The sequence below is a fragment of the Pezoporus wallicus genome, unplaced genomic scaffold, assembly GCF_028554395.1.
Source record: "Pezoporus wallicus isolate ANWC-B61680 ecotype Strahan unplaced genomic scaffold, APGP_CSIRO_Pwel_v1 contig_16, whole genome shotgun sequence".
NCBI classification, from domain to species: domain Eukaryota; kingdom Metazoa; phylum Chordata; class Aves; order Psittaciformes; family Psittacidae; genus Pezoporus; species Pezoporus wallicus.
The window spans coordinates 2,688,336-2,706,964 of NW_026641478.1; the positions used below are offsets into that span (position 1 = coordinate 2,688,336).

General features: G+C 42.9%; 1 protein-coding gene and 1 long non-coding RNA gene across 6 annotated transcripts in view; one reads left to right on the forward strand and one right to left on the reverse strand.

The window, feature by feature from the left end:
• The window catches only part of KLF12 (KLF transcription factor 12), a 258,883-nt gene extending 247,009 nt beyond the window's left edge, over positions 1-11,874 (reverse strand). Inside the window, exon 1 of one of the 4 annotated variants that reach the window (XM_057424023.1) lies at positions 11,575-11,874. In XM_057424023.1, the coding sequence (XP_057280006.1) occupies positions 11,575-11,775 (201 nt within the window). In that variant the 5' untranslated portion in view covers positions 11,776-11,874. Of the gene's footprint in view, positions 1-11,343; positions 11,409-11,574 lie in introns of those variants that run through there. The other 3 variants (XM_057424024.1, XM_057424025.1, XM_057424027.1) reach the window with 3 other exon arrangements.
• A 731-nt stretch (positions 11,875-12,605) lies between these two features.
• On the forward strand, positions 12,606-18,178 carry LOC130607183 (uncharacterized). 2 transcript variants are annotated; one of them, XR_008974178.1, is made up of 3 exons: positions 12,606-12,800; positions 13,267-13,361; positions 17,855-18,178. It is a non-coding gene; the product is annotated as an uncharacterized LOC130607183 (long non-coding RNA). The 2 variants fall into 2 exon arrangements; XR_008974177.1 differs by lacking the exon at positions 12,606-12,800 and having other exon boundaries at positions 12,941-13,361.
• Positions 18,179-18,629: the final 451 nt, after the last annotated feature.

The window sequence follows — 18,629 nt, forward strand, 5'->3', positions numbered from 1 at the left end:
CTTTGGCATTTAGTAGCTTTTTCAAGATGTTAGGGAGAAGACAGAGAAAGTACGGAGAAAGGCTCATCTTTAGTTTGGTTTCCTTAAAAAATCAGGTTGTCTATGATCACAGTTTTAAGGTCAGAATATGTAGAAATTAAAATTTACATAATTGTACCTCCTCCAGAAGGCTGAGGAAATAGAGCAGTATATATGTAAGCATGGAAGAAAGTCTCCAAAAAGGATTAAATAATTACAGGGAAGAGCTCCCGTTTTTCAAGTACCAGTAGGATGTCAATGACAAGATCACTGCAAAAGAGCATGACTTCTCCGAGTTGAGCAGCAATCAGCAAGATCACCCGAAATCCCTACTCACTCTTTTAAAACTGGTATGATTAATGAACATTTGGGGGAGTGGAGATAGAGGGAATGAAGTATCCCAAAAATAGCATTATTAAATTTGAAATAATCCTGCAAAAACATAGGAAGAAAAAACAGTGAACAAGAGACAGAAAGATCTGAGAAGTGCAGCACAAGATAAGCACACCAAACACTGAGCTTGGGTGATTCTGCTCAGCTGGTACCTTTAGCCAACGAGCATCCTACTTCATACTTTAGATATAATACACTGAATAGATATGTCCAAAAAGGCACCTGAGAAATGGGGTGTCAGTGTCATCAGTTAAGAATAAGTGAAATGTTTGAAAAAGTTATTTATATAGGCAGCTTCACAAAATGAAAACAGATGGCTATTCCTATCTTCTAACAATGTTTAATACTTCCAGAAGAAGCAGGGTAACCAACAGTGCTCTAAAACCTGTCTGGTAAAAAAATGGCCCTTTTCTGCAATGTAATTGTAAGTTCTAACAAAAAAAAAAAAAAAAAAAAGACTCTTCTATAAATTGTTCTAAAAAATTAATTTGAAATTAAGAAACCCATTTACATTCCCTTTTTCATCAATGCTCGAGCAGTACAAATTTGATGCTGAACTTTCAAAGAAACTACTAACCTGATAAAAATCATGGATTAAACAAAACTAAAATGTAATAAACTAATCAATAAGCAGGTGAATAACGGAATATCACCTTTCTCACAGCTTACTCAATCACCACAGACAATTAGCTCACTCAGAAACTGAAAAATCTACTGGGAGCAAAAGAAGTTAGATAGATGTGTTTTCCTCTTCTATTTTTTTAATCTAATTATATGCTGAAGGGTAATACCTACTAGTTCTAAAACTCTCAAGGATATTTTGAAACAGAAACTGTGAGTTTCTCTTAATAACCAAGTATTACTTTTCCTTTATTAAAAGTTAGTTTGAAACACAAATACATTTTAGTAAGATTTTTAAAGTAACCTGGCATATTAAAAATAAGTGTATTGATAAAAACTGCTTCAATTATGTTCTCTACAGTTTATGAGTTTCAATTTCTAAGTGTAGCTGGCAGTCAAGAGTAAAATTAAATCATCTACTAAATAAGAAATATTATCAGCCATATTGTAATATTAAGTCCATATTGTAATATTAAGTGTGCAAAAAATTAAAACTCAGTAAATGAGCAGAACTCCGTAAACTTTGTAGTATGCACACAATGAATTCCCTTGGCTAAAAACTTGAGTATTCTCTGCATAAAGACTATTTTGGCTGCTGCACATCGGCACGCTACATGTCACTTACCCAACTGACATCACCAGGAAATGTAAAATCTGTAAAAACTGCAGAAACCACCCAAAATTTAAACTGATTGTTTAAATCAAGTTTTCCTGCCTGCTACTTTAAAGTCAAAATGATTTAAATGAATTCACCCTCTTCAACAGCCGCAAATTAAAACACTGTTCAATTATGCAAACTCTGAGAAGGAAGAGAGAAGGAATTGACAGGAGACTAGTTGACCGCTCACTTAAGAGACAGAGGTACAACAAGGTTAAGTGGCTGGAAGACAAATGCATGGATAAATTCAGGGTACAAATAATGCATAGATATTAAAGTAATTACGACCACCTAACAGCTTACCAAGGATGATAGCTGATGTCCCACCACATAAAATTTTTTATCTTACAACCGTGTATTCACAAAATGTTCCAGCTCTAAGAAACCATGCTTGCTTCATGCAGACCAAGGTGATATTCTACTGATGCCATTATTTAAAATTATTAGATGATCATAGTGCACTCTTCTGATCTTCAAATCAATGAATCTACAATTTGATCCCATAGTGAGATCTCTTATTTCTCCGTACTTGACCAAGTCCTGCCTGCACTTCAGTTTGCAGTACACTCCTTCCGCTACCTGCTGAAATGCCAACATATCCACCAACAACCTAAGACTTTGAACAGAACCAGCCACCATCCGAAACCATCCTTTGGGATGGCACTGAACTGAAAATGTAGCCTTCCTCTTCACTGAAGGTTTCAAACACGCACTTTTTGAAGCCTTCTCACTAAGTCATTGCAGACTTAAACTGTATTTTACATGCTACTCTACAGAGGTACCCAATATGTTTTTTAGTCTATGATAGAAATAATTAAATCCCTCAGTCATCACGGGGCTTCATGTTTAGGCGGAAGACTGCTGTACAGACAGCTAGGAAAGCCTGCATCAGGCACCAAGAGCAAGGATGACAGTTTTAAAGCATAACAGTTCTGTGGTTTAGGAGTAGGCTAGGAGCTAAGAGCTCAGTTTCAAGCTGAAAGCCTCCTATTCGACATACAGCACTAGACAGGTCTCCAAAAACAGGGCTCATATTACAAACTGGGTGAACGAACTGAATTCAGCTTCTGTGTCTAAATTAAAACTTGTAGATCCAGGCAGAAATCCTGCAAAGTCTTTGCAACTTCTGTTGGTTAAATGTGGCTTCATGGCTTCTCTACTGCTGCTTCTACAGCACCTGCAGCAATGTCAAGATGCTTTTAGGACACGGTTCCTGTACTTGACACAGTTGCTAATCTTCAAGCTTCATAAAAGCTGTGGTCTAGTTGCTCAACTTTTAAACCAAAAATGCTATAATGTCTGATGAACTCCAACTGGAATTACTGGTTTATAGAGCATATCAAATGATTGCCACAGCATGTGTCTCACTTCTGCTCCCCCTACAAAAATTACTTTTACAGCTTCTTTGGTACAGATGAAAATTTTCAGGTTTGCTGAATTAATTTTAACATTGTACAACACAATGAGAACATTTCCATTGACTGTTTTTATATTTCAAGTATTTAACTGATACAAAAAGAAAACTTTTCATGCTACCCTCATGTTTCTATATATGTTATCACAGTTAACATCCAAGGAGTCACCCTGGATGTGGATCAACCCTAGCTAGCTCTGGGTCTGGTGCAAGTCACTCCAGCACCCATGGTTTTTTAAAGGCAAGGAAAAAGACACGCCAACAAAAGACACACACATAGAACTTCATTAATATTTAGGAGGGATCTGAAAGTACAAGTACTTTTCATTTCTGCTGATGTACTTCAGGCTGTGCCCACAGAAGATTTCATTCCAAACCACCAAGGTCCTGGTGCTCTCCCTAATGTAAGAAACTACAGCCTGGCAAGGGGTGCTCACTCTCACAACACATGGGCTAAGTCAAACACCAAATAACGAAAGCCACGAGAAGAACCCACAGAAGCTGCTGCTCCTTCTTCACCACCACCAAATCCTGCAGGGCCAGGAAATGCTTCTCCCAGGATTTCCTCAAAGAAGGTCTCCTCTCACCTATCTTTAAACAAGTACAGTGTATGCATCCATGTGCAAGCTAAACATCTGAGACTTCCTCTACTGCCAGCCAACAGAGAGGTTTTCCAATGGTCTTTTGACCATGGGAATGACTCTGGTGTCATGATTTTAATACACACCTCTGAGGCAAGGATGAGCTAGACTCCTTCTGGGGGGAAGGAATGCATTTTATTCAAGCTATCTGCCAGAACTGACTTAGGCAAGTGTCTGTGATTGCTATGCAGACTCAAGCCTCCCATCCCTGCCTAGCCCACATGCTTCTTTAGCATTGCAATGAAAAAGAAATAATGTCTTCCTAAATCCAGCAATACGTAAAAGCTGAAGGAGAGCACGTCTCCAGCAAGCATAAAATAAATCCATCTTGAATACTGGCTAGGATGCAAAAAAGAACTAAGTCTCATGATATTTTTCAGTTCACACTACGTTTATATTTAATTGTTCCATGTGACTACTGTAAACTTTACCCCAATAGCGCCACAACCAAAAATTACAAATCTGACACGTTCTCAAATCAGGAAGTCCAAAATTTTTGATATATTTTCTTAAGATAAATGTCAATGACATTTTAGCAAAATGTTGATTTAGCTGAATATAGATCTGGAAAGCAAAAGTGAAAATGGCAATGCTTTCCGAAATAGCAGCCTCCAAATCTGCCTGCTAACTAGACTGAGTTTGCATGCTCTCCCTGTCAAAAGGGGAAAAAACAACCCATTTAACTCATTTTTTCCATTCAAAATTCTGTAGGGCACTGTCTATGCAAAAGATTTCCTTGCTTAGAATGGAACCAGGAAAAAATTAAGTTCCCTTGTAACTGTTACTGATTTATAGAAACTGCAAATGAATGGGGTTTGCCCCCACCTTTTACGGAAAATCTTTTCCTACTTAACCCAAATTTTCTTGCAACTGATGCTCTGAAAAAGGAACTGGAAGAGCTCCAACTACTGTCCAAACTTTAAATGATTTCAAAGTGTCATGAATCACAGCTCTTTACATGCTTTCCTAGTGCACTGCCAATCCATACTTGAAGACTAACTCAAACCTGGTTTATGCCAGCATTGCACACTCAAAGATGCAAAAGAAAAAAAAAAAATATTTCTACATTATCCTGATTTTAAGTCAAGTCCTGAACAGATTCATGTCAGACATTACCACGTAATACAGCCACTTTCTTTTTTCCCTAGGAAGAACTGGCAGCTGATAGCCACTGAGGCATTTAGGATTAATGGTATCTCATATGACAACGTGTCATCACATTTGCTATAGAAAGTGTCCTCAAATTTTAGCAGACCATCTGAAAACGCTGGTCCCATGGAAAAAAAAGAAAAGGAGTAACATCCATGGTAAATTACAACAGTCACAGTTGTTCTTTGAAATTCATGTTACAAATTTCTAATATTGCACTTAACAAACTTGAATCATTTCAGCTGAAATTCTCAGTGACTGCTTCTGCAAAGTTTGGAAAGTTTCTGAGAACACACCAGTCACTTCTGATGATTTTGGTAATGGAGAAAAGCAGCTAAAAAAATCATTGATAACATTTTGTTTGGAAAGATTCTCCCTTATGGATCCCACAGAAAAAGACAGAAAGTGCTGAAGTTAGATAGCCGCCTTTACCCATGTCAATCCCAGTCTGCCAACACTTAAAAGTATCTGAGAACTGCAGTTCACCCATGCTCAGGAAGGCTTCCAGAGCTTGCTCCAGCTCTGCTCACGGACCCAAACTTATTTCCAGCTGACCTGAGCTCTCTGCATATCACCTGCACCCAGCCAGCCAGCCAGCATAACCGTGCATCCCGCGTTGCTGTCCAGCACCTATAATGCTCCAGGAAAGAAATGGAACACCACCAGCAGCAAAGCCCTCCTTGGCCTAAGCAAAGGAAAAAAAACTATTTAGGCAGTCAGCAGGAGGATCAGAGTTAGCATGCATAACCTTGTGCTCTTTGCAGCTCTGACCACAGCACAATGCCCCACACTAATTAGGAACTGGGGTCATTGCTTACCACCTTACAGAGAGGGTAACAAAGTGGTTGTCCTAGGTGACATCTGACAAAACCAGCACCAGAATCCAGGTCTCCCAACAGGATACACCATCTGATTAATTATCCCCTTTGTGGCGCTGATGTCCAAGGTCATGCATTTGATTGTTCTATGTTTAAACAACAAGAACACACTCGCCCCACTGCCAGAAACAAAGCTCAAAGATTCCTGAGTCCCATCATTACCCTGCTATGTAGCAAACACTGTGCCAGCCATTAGCAAAGAGCTGTGCTTCATTCTTCATTCCAGTCCTAGAGGCTGGTTCACAGAGAGGACAAAAGCTTGCTACTGCTAACCAGACATTCCTTAACTCAAGTGGTGCTGGTCTGAGCAGCAACCTGTCAACACCAGCACCACCAGCAACCCACAAATGGATAAACACTATTGCACATGAAAGCATTTGTTTCAAGGAAAAAAAAAAAAAAAAAACAAACCCAAAAACAAAACCTATGAACAAATAAACAAACCATCAGATTGAAAAAGAATATAGGCATTACTAGGACAGCATTCAGAGGGCAGGAAATGCCAGCATGAAATGGTCTTGGCAAACTTTATTCAGTATTACTGAGTGTAGACTTTTAATAATCTTTGATCATAGGCTCTCCGGTGACACCAGCACACACAGTTTCAGTTCTGATACACCTTAGCTTTTGCATTCCTGTGATTTTAATGAACTTTAAATTTAAAAAGGAATAATTAGCAAGCCGATACCTAGACAAGTCCTACCCTTGTCCCTGCAGCAGAAGGGGCTCCTATGACACAGGAGCTGATGTTCACAGATGTGAAATGCATGAAGAAACTCATTCAGTATAAAGCATACAGTCCCTGAATATATTTCACATGACTTCACATATTACCAAGTCCTACCATATATTTCAGTTGAGAAACACAGGGATGGCTCATGCCACCATCCCTTCCCAAAAATGCAGGAAATGACCGAAATAGTTACAAGATCCAAGGCACACCATAATTTAAAGTTGCCTTCTCCAAATCAAAACACATCATTCTGCAGCAGACACAAATGCAAAAAATACTTGTAATTTAATTTTGGCTTACACCAAGGTCTAGCTCATGCTTTCTGATAAAGACCATGAGATTTTACACTGAACTCAGGAAAGTGCACACAAGCTCAGGGTTACATACAGTGTAGGAATACTGACTTCTTGGCAAAGCCATATTCTTTTTTTTTCTTCTGTCTCCCAGTATTAAGAATTCTCTGCCACCAAAAGGTAAATAAAGCTGACTAAAGAATACTCTATCACTTTTGTGTTATAGTTATTGCCTGGGAGCAAACACAAGAACCCAGACTCAGAATAAACGTCAAACCTACCAGTCACACCAAACTTTGAGAAGTATGAGAAAGTTCACAGATTTTAGGGCACCAAGTCTAAGTGTGGAAGAGAGCTTCCAAATGCAAATGCAGTACCACTAGCACAGACCTGGATTTTGTTGTTCCTTTTTATAGATATATAAACCAAAAGAGACTGTACAAACATCCTCACATTGGTCCAATTTTACTAGCTTTTGCAACAGTGCCACATACATATATTAGGTCCAGTCAACACTCCAGTCCAGTCTGTCAAGACAGTCCTATGTCTCGCTATAAAGTAAAACAATAATTTTGACACCGACTCCCCAAATAACTCTTGCTGCGCTTTTCTTTCTTGCATTTAGTACCAACTAAAAAAAAAAATAAATAAACCATTCAGTTGAAACAAGAGGAGTCTAAAGTTCAACTGCTGAACAGAGGATAAGCTTACACAGAGTTTTTTCCACTGATGAAAAATGCTGAAAGTGCCCTTAGTATTACATGCAAAAGCCCTTCTCTTTTTTATAGCGTAAGTATGCATTTCACTTGTAAAAAGATAATTTCGCTGCATAGGAACCATAGTCATTTCATGCTTTCACCTTTGCACTTCCAAGACTCAAAATCTGTCTTACAGTTACAGCACAGCACACTCTGTACAAAAGGAAAAGAAAGGCAACAACTTGACTACTCAATACTTTTCTTTACATCTCACTTTGAAACAGCATGCTCATTCTAAGCTCTCCTCTCTAGCTGGGGGAAGTGAGCATGCTTGTGTTTGCAGCTCCTCCTCTTCCAAAGACGCACAGCTGCAGCTGTAGTAAACAACCACTAGTCAGAAGCTGAGAAGGTCAAAGTCTCAGTGCTGCATCCATTTCAGCTTCTCTAAAAATGAAATTTACATTTCACTCAATTAATTTTTGAGTCACTTTGTAGTTACATCAAGGTAAGGCAAAACACAATCACCCTCCAACAAAATAAATCAAGATACAACACTTCAAAAGTCACAAGCAAAACACTTCAGTAAAAATAATTCCCCAGCTTTATTAATACACAAACACCTCACAGTCTCTTGTTTCACTTAATTCAAACAAAGATTTGGTCAAAACCAACCTTATACTGACAAGACCTATTACACAATGCAGACAACACTTACTGAAGGAACAAGCAAGGAAGCTGGCCATCCTGAAAAGCATCACCAGTTGCCACACAAGCCTGACAGAAGTGATCCAGCAGCCTGAAGCACGGAGTCAACAGCACCGTAACTTTGGGAAGGCTAAGCGGGCATCATCCACCCAGTGATGAGAAAAGGCATTCACTTTCCGTTTATGCCATGAACTACCCAAAATCTAAACAACAGGACGCCCTTCTAGTGCCAAAACTTGCACTGAATTACACAGACCTTCTGGAGCCCCATGGTGTTGGTGGAACCCAACTCCCCAAACACCCAGGAGAGCATACCTATCTTCCTTCAAAAACATGGTCTGCACTTCTATTAAATTATGGTGGGTACCATCACCCAGCACCTCGGTCTGAGTGGAGACGGTCACTACCAAGTGGTTCTGCAGCCCAAGCCCTGCACTGACCCTGCTCCATCACCTTCTGGGGGAAGAAGAGCTATTTCTTACCCACCACACCTCAGCCTGGTCTCTGCAGCAGAGCTCTGCTTGAGCACCCCGAGAGAAACAGCTGGCAGAGGACTCCATGATTAGCTTGTCCTGGAATCTTCAAGTTTATTTTTAAAAGTTGTTACCCAGCCTTCTTGGGCTCTCAGGGGCGTTTCCAGCCAAGGCTTTTCTACAAGAGGTCGCAGGAAGGCCTGCAAATATTGCCACTGAGTATTACTGGGGAGAGAAATAAATTAAAGACACCTCATTTCCCATCCCCCCCTCCTTCACTCACTGACACTGCCTCACTCCCAGAAGCACAAACCAAACAGTATCTCCCACATCCTAAACTCCTTCCCAGCCCCTCCAGCGCATGTGCAGTCACTCATCAAATGCCCCACAGCACATCTCCTCCTCAAAAAGCCTCTCTTTTCCACACACAACTGGGGGACAGAAGAGAAAACACAATTTTTTTTTTTTTTTTTTTTGCAGTACCTCTGAACTGTATCGACTTCTCCATGAACCCGGGGGGGGGGAATAAAAAAAAGGGGGAAAAGGGGGAGTGGGTGTGTAAATCCACCTTGTAAAGCTGTCCGAATCCTAATGAGGAGGTTTGCCTGAAGGAAGGTGCCCCCCTCCCCCCAACTCAGTTCCAGGTACCAGACACAGCAAGGGAAAGGAAGAGGAAAGGAATAATAAAAGGAAAAAAGAAAACAGTCAGAAATACTAAGGCGGATGCTCCCAGTGCTGCTCTGGAGGCAGCGGGGGGGGCGGCCTGAGCAGGGGTGCGCATGGGTGCTGCTCCAGCTTTGGAAGGGGTGATGTCATCCCACCAAGCTCCAGCGCCGGCACCTGCCGGCAGCATAGCGGTAGCAGCTCCGGCCGGCTGCCAAAGCCTCGGGCAGGGGGAACAGCAAGTAATAATGAAAAGCCCTAAAAATACTAAATAATCCTAACACAAAACCCCCGCTCCCTTGGCTCCGCGCGGCCACTTGGTGACGTTGGGTGACACGCCAGGCTGCAGTCAGCGGTTTCAAGTTGATTACGTCCCATTAGAGAGATATTCCCCCTCCCCCCCCCCCGCACCAACCATATATTGAAATAAAAAAAAAATCAGTAGACCGGGTTTATGCAGCCTTACGTCATTAATAAAACGCCTCTATCGCCCGCTCTGTGACCTATTCAGCCCACTTACTAATCCAGCGCTAAAACCACTTCGCTGTTCTTGTGCATTTCGGAGTTGTAGACCAACCAGAAAGCAGAAAATGGAGCCCTTATGCCAGCGCTACATAAAACCACCCCGCAAAGTTGCCGCGGATATCTACCTGCCGAGAGCGAGATAGCAAGGGGACAGCACGGGGAACACCACGGGAGGGGCACATCACCATTTCTTTCACGGTGGATAATTAAAAAATAAACTGGTTTACTCACTTATGCAGGGGGACTGCCGAAAGCTTGCAGGATTTTACAAGCCCGACATAAACCCGAGTGCAAGTGAACTTCTCTTCAGTGCCTCCCTAACAAACTGCTGGTACCTGCTCCCTAAGCGTGTGAATCATCTTATTTGCCATGGCACGATCCAAAAAAAACCCGCTGTCTGGAGCGGAGCATCACACCCCTGCAAATCATGGCGGGGGGGGGGGGGGAGGACGGGAACATAAAATAACCCATCTTGGCTGCTCCTATCCACCTTCCCCCTCCCCCTCAAAAGAAAAAAATCCTTTTGGAGGCGGACAGGAGCCCAGATTTCATCCCAGAGCATTCCCCAACAGAAACCTCTTGGTGGGGTTCGCAAGGGGAACACCGAAGCCATGGGGAGAGCGGGCACACGCATCTCCCGCAGCCACTCTGGGCATAGGTTTTAACGTAAATACCAGCAGTTTGCTCCCCAAGCAACGCCGTCCGACTTCTGAAACAGCAAGTATTTATTTTAGAAAAGATAATTATTTTGGTAGAAGGTAATGTAGCGGTACGCTCTTGGTCTTTATTCCCCCCCACAGATCATTACATTGATTTTTTTTTTCCCCCGTAGAGTGTTACACACCTACCCCCCCCCCCCCCCGAGTATTTCGCTCCTATTTATGTGTATATATATATATATTTTTTTTTTTTTTTAACACTTCCTTTACTATTAAATTTCCCACTCCAAAGGCGCAGGGGCACCGCGGCCGCCCCGGGGACGGGAGCACAAAGAGCTGGGCGCTCCCAGCTCGCCGCTCATCACTCCTGGCTTATCGCTTTTCATTTTTCCCCCCTCTTTTTCACCGCCTTCTCCCACTCCCTCCTCTCGCCCCCCTTCTAAAACCTCAGCGGGAAAGTTGAGGGAAAAGTTCGGGCCGGCCCCCAACACCCTGCACACACACCCCATCGCCACCCCCCTCCGGTACTGCTGCCACCAGGGCACCGGGAAGGATGGAGGGGAGGGATGGGATGGGAGGAGGGATGGAGGGCGGGAGGGCACCGCCGTTAACCCCCGACTGCGCTGGGGGAAGAAGGGGGAGAAAGAGGAATTGGATAGACGGTGTGCGCTGTGCACCCGCTTTTCTTTAAAATTATTTAACTTCTGTACCGGAACGATTTGGTTGGCTTTTTTTTTTGTGAAATAGAAACGTGATTGGGACAGCAGCAAAAAACCTACACGTTATCCGTTTATTCCGGTAAGAAAGGGAATCGGCACAGACCTGAGCAGAAGCAGCAGAGCAGGAGAAACTGTTTCCTTCCCCTGACACAGGGTCCCCGCTCGCTCTGTCTGCCCGCTCGCTCTGTCTGCCCACCCGCCCGCCCCTCATCTCCCCGGGCAGCACCACACGGACGGACGGACGGACGGACGGACGGACGGACAGACGCAGACGCCGTCCCCGGGTAATGAATGGGGACAGCCCGGGGAGCCGCGGCTCTCGCCACCGACTTACCCGCGTCACATGATGAGCCGGGGCCAGGCTGGGCCGGGGGTGGGGGCTCCCGGCGCCGCCTCTCCTCGCCTCACGGTGGTGCCGCCGCCGAGACACCCCACCAGCCGCTTCAGACAAAGGGCCCGGTCCGGACCGGCGTCCCCCTCCCCAGCTCCCGGCCCCTGCTCCGGCCGCGGCGGGCGCCGGTGGCGTCGCTGGCATGCGGCGCGTCCCCGCCCCCACCGGCAGCCGGGCGGAGGGAGGGAGGGGAGGGGAGGGGCCGCGCCCCCGGCACCCGGTGCACCGCCCGCCCTGCCCCGCCCCGGGGGGGTGGGGACGGGAACGCCCGGCCGCACCGCCCCTGCCCCGGACACGGCCCCGGGCCCGGACACGGCCCCGGACCCGCCCGGCTGCGGGGGGCAGGGCAGCGGAGCGCCGCTGGGAGGGGCCGGGCGGGGCCGGCAGCGGGGGCGCCGAGGGGAGGCCCGGGGTGGGGGAGCGCCGAGGGCAGGCTGGGCCGGGCAGGGCGGGGCCGAGCGGAGGGGGGCAGGTTAACAGCGGGTGGGACGAGGCGGAAACAGGGGGCAATGGGGACGCTGAGGGGCCAAGGCGGTGGCAGTGCTGAGGGGAGCCCGTCGGGGACATGGCGGTCGCGGCACTGAGGAGCGTCCCGAGGGAGCGACACACGGGGCGGGCGACGTGGAGGCTGAGGGGAGCTGCGGGGCAGGGCACACGCAGATTGAGGCACGGAGCAGGCGGGGCGCGGCGGATCGCGGCTGCCTGGGGGGCTCGCAGGGGCTGGGTCAGCAAACCTGGCTTTTTGTGGTTTGTTTTTTGTTCACGGAGGCACAGAAGTAAAGGCTTTATAACAACATACAGAGAAAGAGACTCCAAAATCTTAAAGTGTGCTTAAAACCTAAACTGTTTTATCACATTAATGGTTTGAAAGAACTTTAGAAAACCTTAGGAAACAAAAACATAATTCCTGAGAATCAGTGGTTAAACTTTAAGCAGATTTCTTTTCAAAAGCATTTTTATGCTTATGTGTTTACACAGTGAAGTACTTCGGTGGAAAGATCCTGGCCCGCGCCTGACCAGTGTCAAGGCTATTAGTCTGGCCTGTCAGGTTACCTAGGGGTTCCCTTGCATCCTAGAGCCTTTTGTTAATGAAAAGCTAATGTGGCTGTTTTCTGCCGCCTCTTCTATGGTTCGTGTTGCATGAAGTAAACACTGTGGCCAGAGTGCAGGTGAGCTTTGGCCAGGCCTGCCTGCTAAGATGGACAATGTCTGGGGGAACAGGGTTCAGTTTAAGGAAGCTTAACAGCCTGGTGAACAGTAAGGGCGCCATGCTGGACAGGACACCATGGTCAGAGCAGGTAGAAAATGGCAAGTTCTTACTGAATTCCCCACCCCTGCCCTTCCTCAGATTCAGGCTCAGCTCAGCAGTTCCAGAGGTGCCCACTCGTAACAATACTTTAGTAAATAAAATGCAAAAAGAGGGATCCCTTGTCTAGTGCATTGGCCCGTCACGCGAGTGTGTTTGTAAAAGCGTGTGTAGCTTGTCTGTTTACACAGAAAGCCAGGCTGAGCTCGGGTAAATAATTACTGCTAAAACACCATTACTTTAATTAAATACAAACTAATGTTTGCTACTCTACACAGTATTTACCAAGGAAGCCAGAAGAACCAGAACCAATGTTTGTTCCCTTACAGGATTTCATGCCAACTGCCTGAAATACATCTCTGCATCTCTTCGTGTGTTCTCACTGTAACTGGTCCTCTGCTGCCTTTCAGTGTAAGCTGTTTAGGTAACAACCCCCTCACTATTTGTCCCTGCATCTTACCTCTGTTTCCACAAGGTAAAAAAAAAAAGAAAAGGCAGAATACCAAATAAGAAATGTTAAAATGGTTATAAACAGAAATCTGCTTCACAGTCTCTATAAATGTGTGTATCCAGAAGCTATAAAGGGGATTGGGTACGATTTAGTATTATAATGTTGCCTCTAGTGTAAACATTTGCTCTGGAGAAAAGTGAGCACCAAGTTAAAATACAGTCTAGTGACTCAAGCAATTTATTTCCTTACATTATTACTTAAGATACAGAACCGATTCCAGCAAGTCACCCTGAGTTACATATGTGATTCATTAGATTTCAGGAGATTTTACCCAAGTCAAAAGTTAACGCTGTAACACTTGTTTTAAAAGATAAAATACGTAAGCCTGTAAGGGGAGAAGGCTACCATAGAACACCACTGGAAACATTCCCTGGACAGATGCATAGATTATATTCAGATTTATCAATAAAAAAGCCATGAGTATTAACATTCAGCCTTAACCACTGGGAACATGGAGCAAGGCTTTCCCAGCACTGAGTGTTCTGCAGAGGTAAACTGGTTTCTACCTACTGACGTTAAAGAATTAATGAATACTTGGCACATGAAAAATGAATAGTGATAGCGGGAAGAATATTGCATGTAGATGGTGCGATAAGGTGGGGAACAGAGAAACAGAGAAACATGTTATACGTGTTTCCATGCCCTGAGAAGCAAACGAAGCTCATTTCCATTGAATTTCAGATAAAATGTTTAAAAACATCGATATTTATTTTGTCATATTTAGAAATATTTTGTTCATTTATCTAATATACCTGAGGAAATCATCTCAAAGAGGTGATCATCTCAAAGAGGCTTGGCTGACTGGCATTTGGTGATAAAATTTGTTCTCTGTGAGCTTCATTATGTGCTATGTTCACTGTTTACATGGTCTATTGCCTGCTGCTAAGAACTATTACCCATATGCATGAATTTGCAGGGCAGTATCTAAAGCAAAAAATATGTAGCTTCATTTGCAGGAGAAATGTATTACATGTTTATATATCAATAGGTTGATACAGAAGTAGGGATATTACACATTAGTGTTTGATATATATCACGGATTTATAGAGAAATGTAGTTCTCAATCACATGCTTTTATGGAAAACTTGTCCTACTAAATCACCAACTTGGCTCACTCCATACACCTGACCCTTCTGTTTCCATTCTCATCTGGCTTAACAAAGCGCACATTGTCTATTTGAAAATGTTCTGGCTTACAATTTAACACAGAAACATTTTGAAAACATTTGGTATTTCTAAAGATTTAGAAAGCTCTCTTTATTTTTTTGCTTGAGAAAAGACACTTTAATCACATTTCCTGTTAAATGAGCAAGACTTTTCAGCATGCCATGTTTTCAGAAACACAGCCTTAAATTTTGAAACAGGAACCTAACAGTGTATTGCCAAACACAATTCTAAAAATAGAAAACCCATACTTTTGGAAGCCAGGAGAACAAATCAGCCCACGAAACATTTTTGGTTGCTTAACTTTTTCATAAGCTTGACAATTGTGTTTTCATGCATATTTTAGACTTTTTCCCTAATCCTCCACTTCTGCCATAATGCTGACAGAGCAGTACTACTAACTTGCTTGTATCAAGTCTTATCACTCAGAGTCACAGACGCCTCTCTCCAGTCTTCTTGGAGGTGTTCTTCCCCTGATGGAGTTTCCCCAAACTTACCAAAAGGAAGGTCCTATAAAATTTACTCAAGAGTTACTCAGCCTCTTACCTCTCCTGTGTCTGTCCTCCACTGATACAGAATTTTCTTCACCATTCTTCCCCAATATCCGTTGTCCTGTTTGCATTTTGTCTTAGATCCTCGTCCAGCACCAAACAGATAATAATTGTGAAAGCAATTTAGCGATTTCTACCTTTTAATTTTTGCGTGCCTTTTTTTTTTTAATCATAATTAATCAATCATTTTTCAAAATGGGGAATGGCATCACCAGCAGAGAGCACACTGGAACCTCAGAACAAAAGAAAACAGAAAATCAATAGCATATTTTTACAATGCAAGCCTGAAACACATAAAAATACATCTGAAAGAAATCAGTGATGTGCTGAATATCAGAAGATTGTCATTGAAATTAACACCAGTTATAAAATATCACTCTTAAGTTATCGTTTATTCCATTTCAGCTTGCATTCAATTTTCTAACTCAAATAAACTTAAAGTCAACCTCACTACCCAAACAAAAAACTAAATGCATTTTCAATTTGGGATGCATGGTTAGACAAAAGCTTTAACAAATTACGTGATATATTTTAGAAGACAGACTGTGTTCGTTTGCTGAACTTAGGGAAGCCTTTGGGCTGACAGATAATCAGTTCAAATACCTGCAGTTGAGGGACTGTGTTAGCAGTTCCTTTCATAAGCCTTCCTTTTTGGATACAGGCAAATAAATGAGTTTTCTTTGCTAAGGAATTGACCACATCAGCAGATCCAGCCTTTTGGGTATGGTTGCTATCTTGCAATCCAGCCTGTGATCATCTGCCAAGTGCTTCCTCCACTCCTTCTCCACTCCAACTGCTGTTAAGCCCAACATAAAAACGTGGGCCTTGCCCCTTTATCCAATAGCTGCTATCAAGTATGAGGTTGCGATGTTGCAGACTTTTTTGGGGCAGGGATGTCAGCTTCTGTTTCTTTGAATCTACTTCTAAAGTGTTTCAACACGCATGGCACTCTGCCATCAAACGCTAGGGTTTATAGCCAACTTCTAGGTGGCCTTTAACCAAAATGGTCAATCTAAAACGTGGAAGTGCAACTAACAAGCAACACTATCCTATTTCATGTGACTCACTCAAACATCAGCAGTAATACTCCTTGGGTATGAACATCAGAGCTTTTGTACACCACATTCATACTTTTCTGTACTCTGTATAAACCAGTTGTTCATTCTTAGACAGACTATCAGGAAATCATCTTCCCTTCAGCCCACTCTCCTTAAAAAATCCCCAAGAAAAACAACCTAGCTCAGTGTATGAGTGGCAGTGTTAGTGTACACACTTACTAATGGAGAATAGTTCAGTTATGCTGCACAAAAGAGGAAAATTATAATCTGATATAATAGGTGAATGTTTTTCGCCAGGGACTGAGGTCAAAATACTCAGTTTGCCAGATTTAGACTAGCAATGTTGCCAAGACACATATTCTAGGAAAGTGGGGCCACACAGTATTAATGCTTCACTCCCTTGATCTGAAAGCTCTGTGCCCTTTCTATTACCTTGGATTGAGACCATGCACTATTTTTTTTCTTAATTTTAAACTTGTCTGCTTTCAGCAAGAGTTCTTAAAGGGTTGTGGTCTTATTTAAGAGGCAGAAGAACAGGAGGAACAGTTCATTATTTAGTATAATCCGACATTAGCAAAAGATGGTAGGGAGTAGGAAATCATTGAGGAACGTGTTTTGAGAAAGAAGGAGCTTTGGGTTTTTACAATGTTTGGCTAATATTTTTTGTAAGAAAAAGAAAAGGAGAAAACCACTTCCTGGTTATGGACAGTGTGTCAGTTTGATGCCCAGGAACAGAATATGTCGATCTGGACTTTCATTTCAAAACTCTGCAGTTTGTAGCTGTATTTATGGACCTAAATCCTAAATTCATTACCCTGAGAAAATTTCTTACATCGATTTAAGCTCCATGTTCAATTCCATTATCTCAGTCCTCATATTGTGGTGTTTGGTTGTTCAGGAGGAAAAAAAAAAGGGGGGGATCCCTTAAAGAGTGCTTTATAAAGACAGGTATGCTGTTTTCTCACAGGAACATTAAACCTACTCTGTTGCTAATGCAGAGAAATGGTGAGGAACAATCTTACCAAGTTTTCCTTGTAACTCGCTCTGTCTCATGATCTCTGTGGCTTCTGGTTATTTTGCTCTCCACTGTGTCTTTGTAAAATTGGTGATACCCGATTTATACCCTGTGCAGGGGTTTCATAGGCTACAAAAGAAGTTCTGCACATGAAGGACCTGGAGGAGCAGTTTAAAAGCCAGAAGAAAGGTTTCAGAAATGTCAGCATTTGTGCATTGGGACTGAGAAGCATTCTGCAGGCATGTTAGCAAAGGAACATGTTCAGCTGGGCATGGATGTGATTTTGTACCTAGCAGGCAGCCAAAAACACCTGGGGTGTCTTCTTTGCATATATTATCATATTCACACTCTTCCTTGACAGTTTTTAGGTATATCAAATATTTTCAATAAATCCTGGTGGTTTTTTTTTTCCCAGTTGTTTTTATTTCAGCCAAGTTCATTGTTCTTCATGGAGGTGTTAAATAAATTATAACAGTATCAGTCTCCAAATAAATAAGCACTTTGATGCTTTTTCTTTACTCAGACAGCATTCCTCCTTTCCCATCTTCCACCCTGTCTTACAGATGCTTTCCTGTGTTACTAAGGCCCTCACCGTGATAACTTCTGTTTTGATTTCAGGGCCACGCAATTTGGCTTTTCTGGTACCAGAATCCGTGGATTCAAGACATATCTACCTGGTCACAAGAATGGAAAAGATTCAGAATCAGATTGGAAATGGGACGCATTTGAAACGGTTCTTTTCAACACTTCTGTTATTTCATTAGGTTGGCTTGAAATTGCTACGTTTGCACCTGCGCACCATGGACATTGCCATGGTCATGGAGATTTTCAGATTGTATGCTTTCTGGATACTAAAGGTTGATGGTTCATAAGCATTAAGATGTTTCATCTGGACTTAGTTGTACGTACCACATTTCAGATTAGTAAATTATCATTTTTTAATGTGTTAGAGTTGTTTTTTTAATGGAGAATTTGACAGATTATTAACCATAGTTGTGCCACTGGGTATCACTCTAACAGATGAAACACTTAATCATCGTATTGTAGCAATTGCTTACTTAATGTCTGGGCTTGTTTTTGTGGTTTGGGAATTTTTTTTTAACTGAGAGAATTAATTCATTTGAGTGACTGCAAAGCTCAAATACCACTTATCAATTCTCTTTCTAATGACAACTGATGACATGATTTTTACAAATGGTTGAGCACTTGGCAAATGCTAACTATAGAAATCGAATGAGCTGAAAGAAACTCCAGTCTGCCCCACTGTCACTACTGAGCTGACAGATGGGAAAAAGAGGAGGTTGTGATGCTCTCCCAGAAGCCCAGGGGCACACCACAACATGACTACTGAAGAGTCTTGAAAGACCATAAGTAAGAGAGGAGCAGTTTTCAA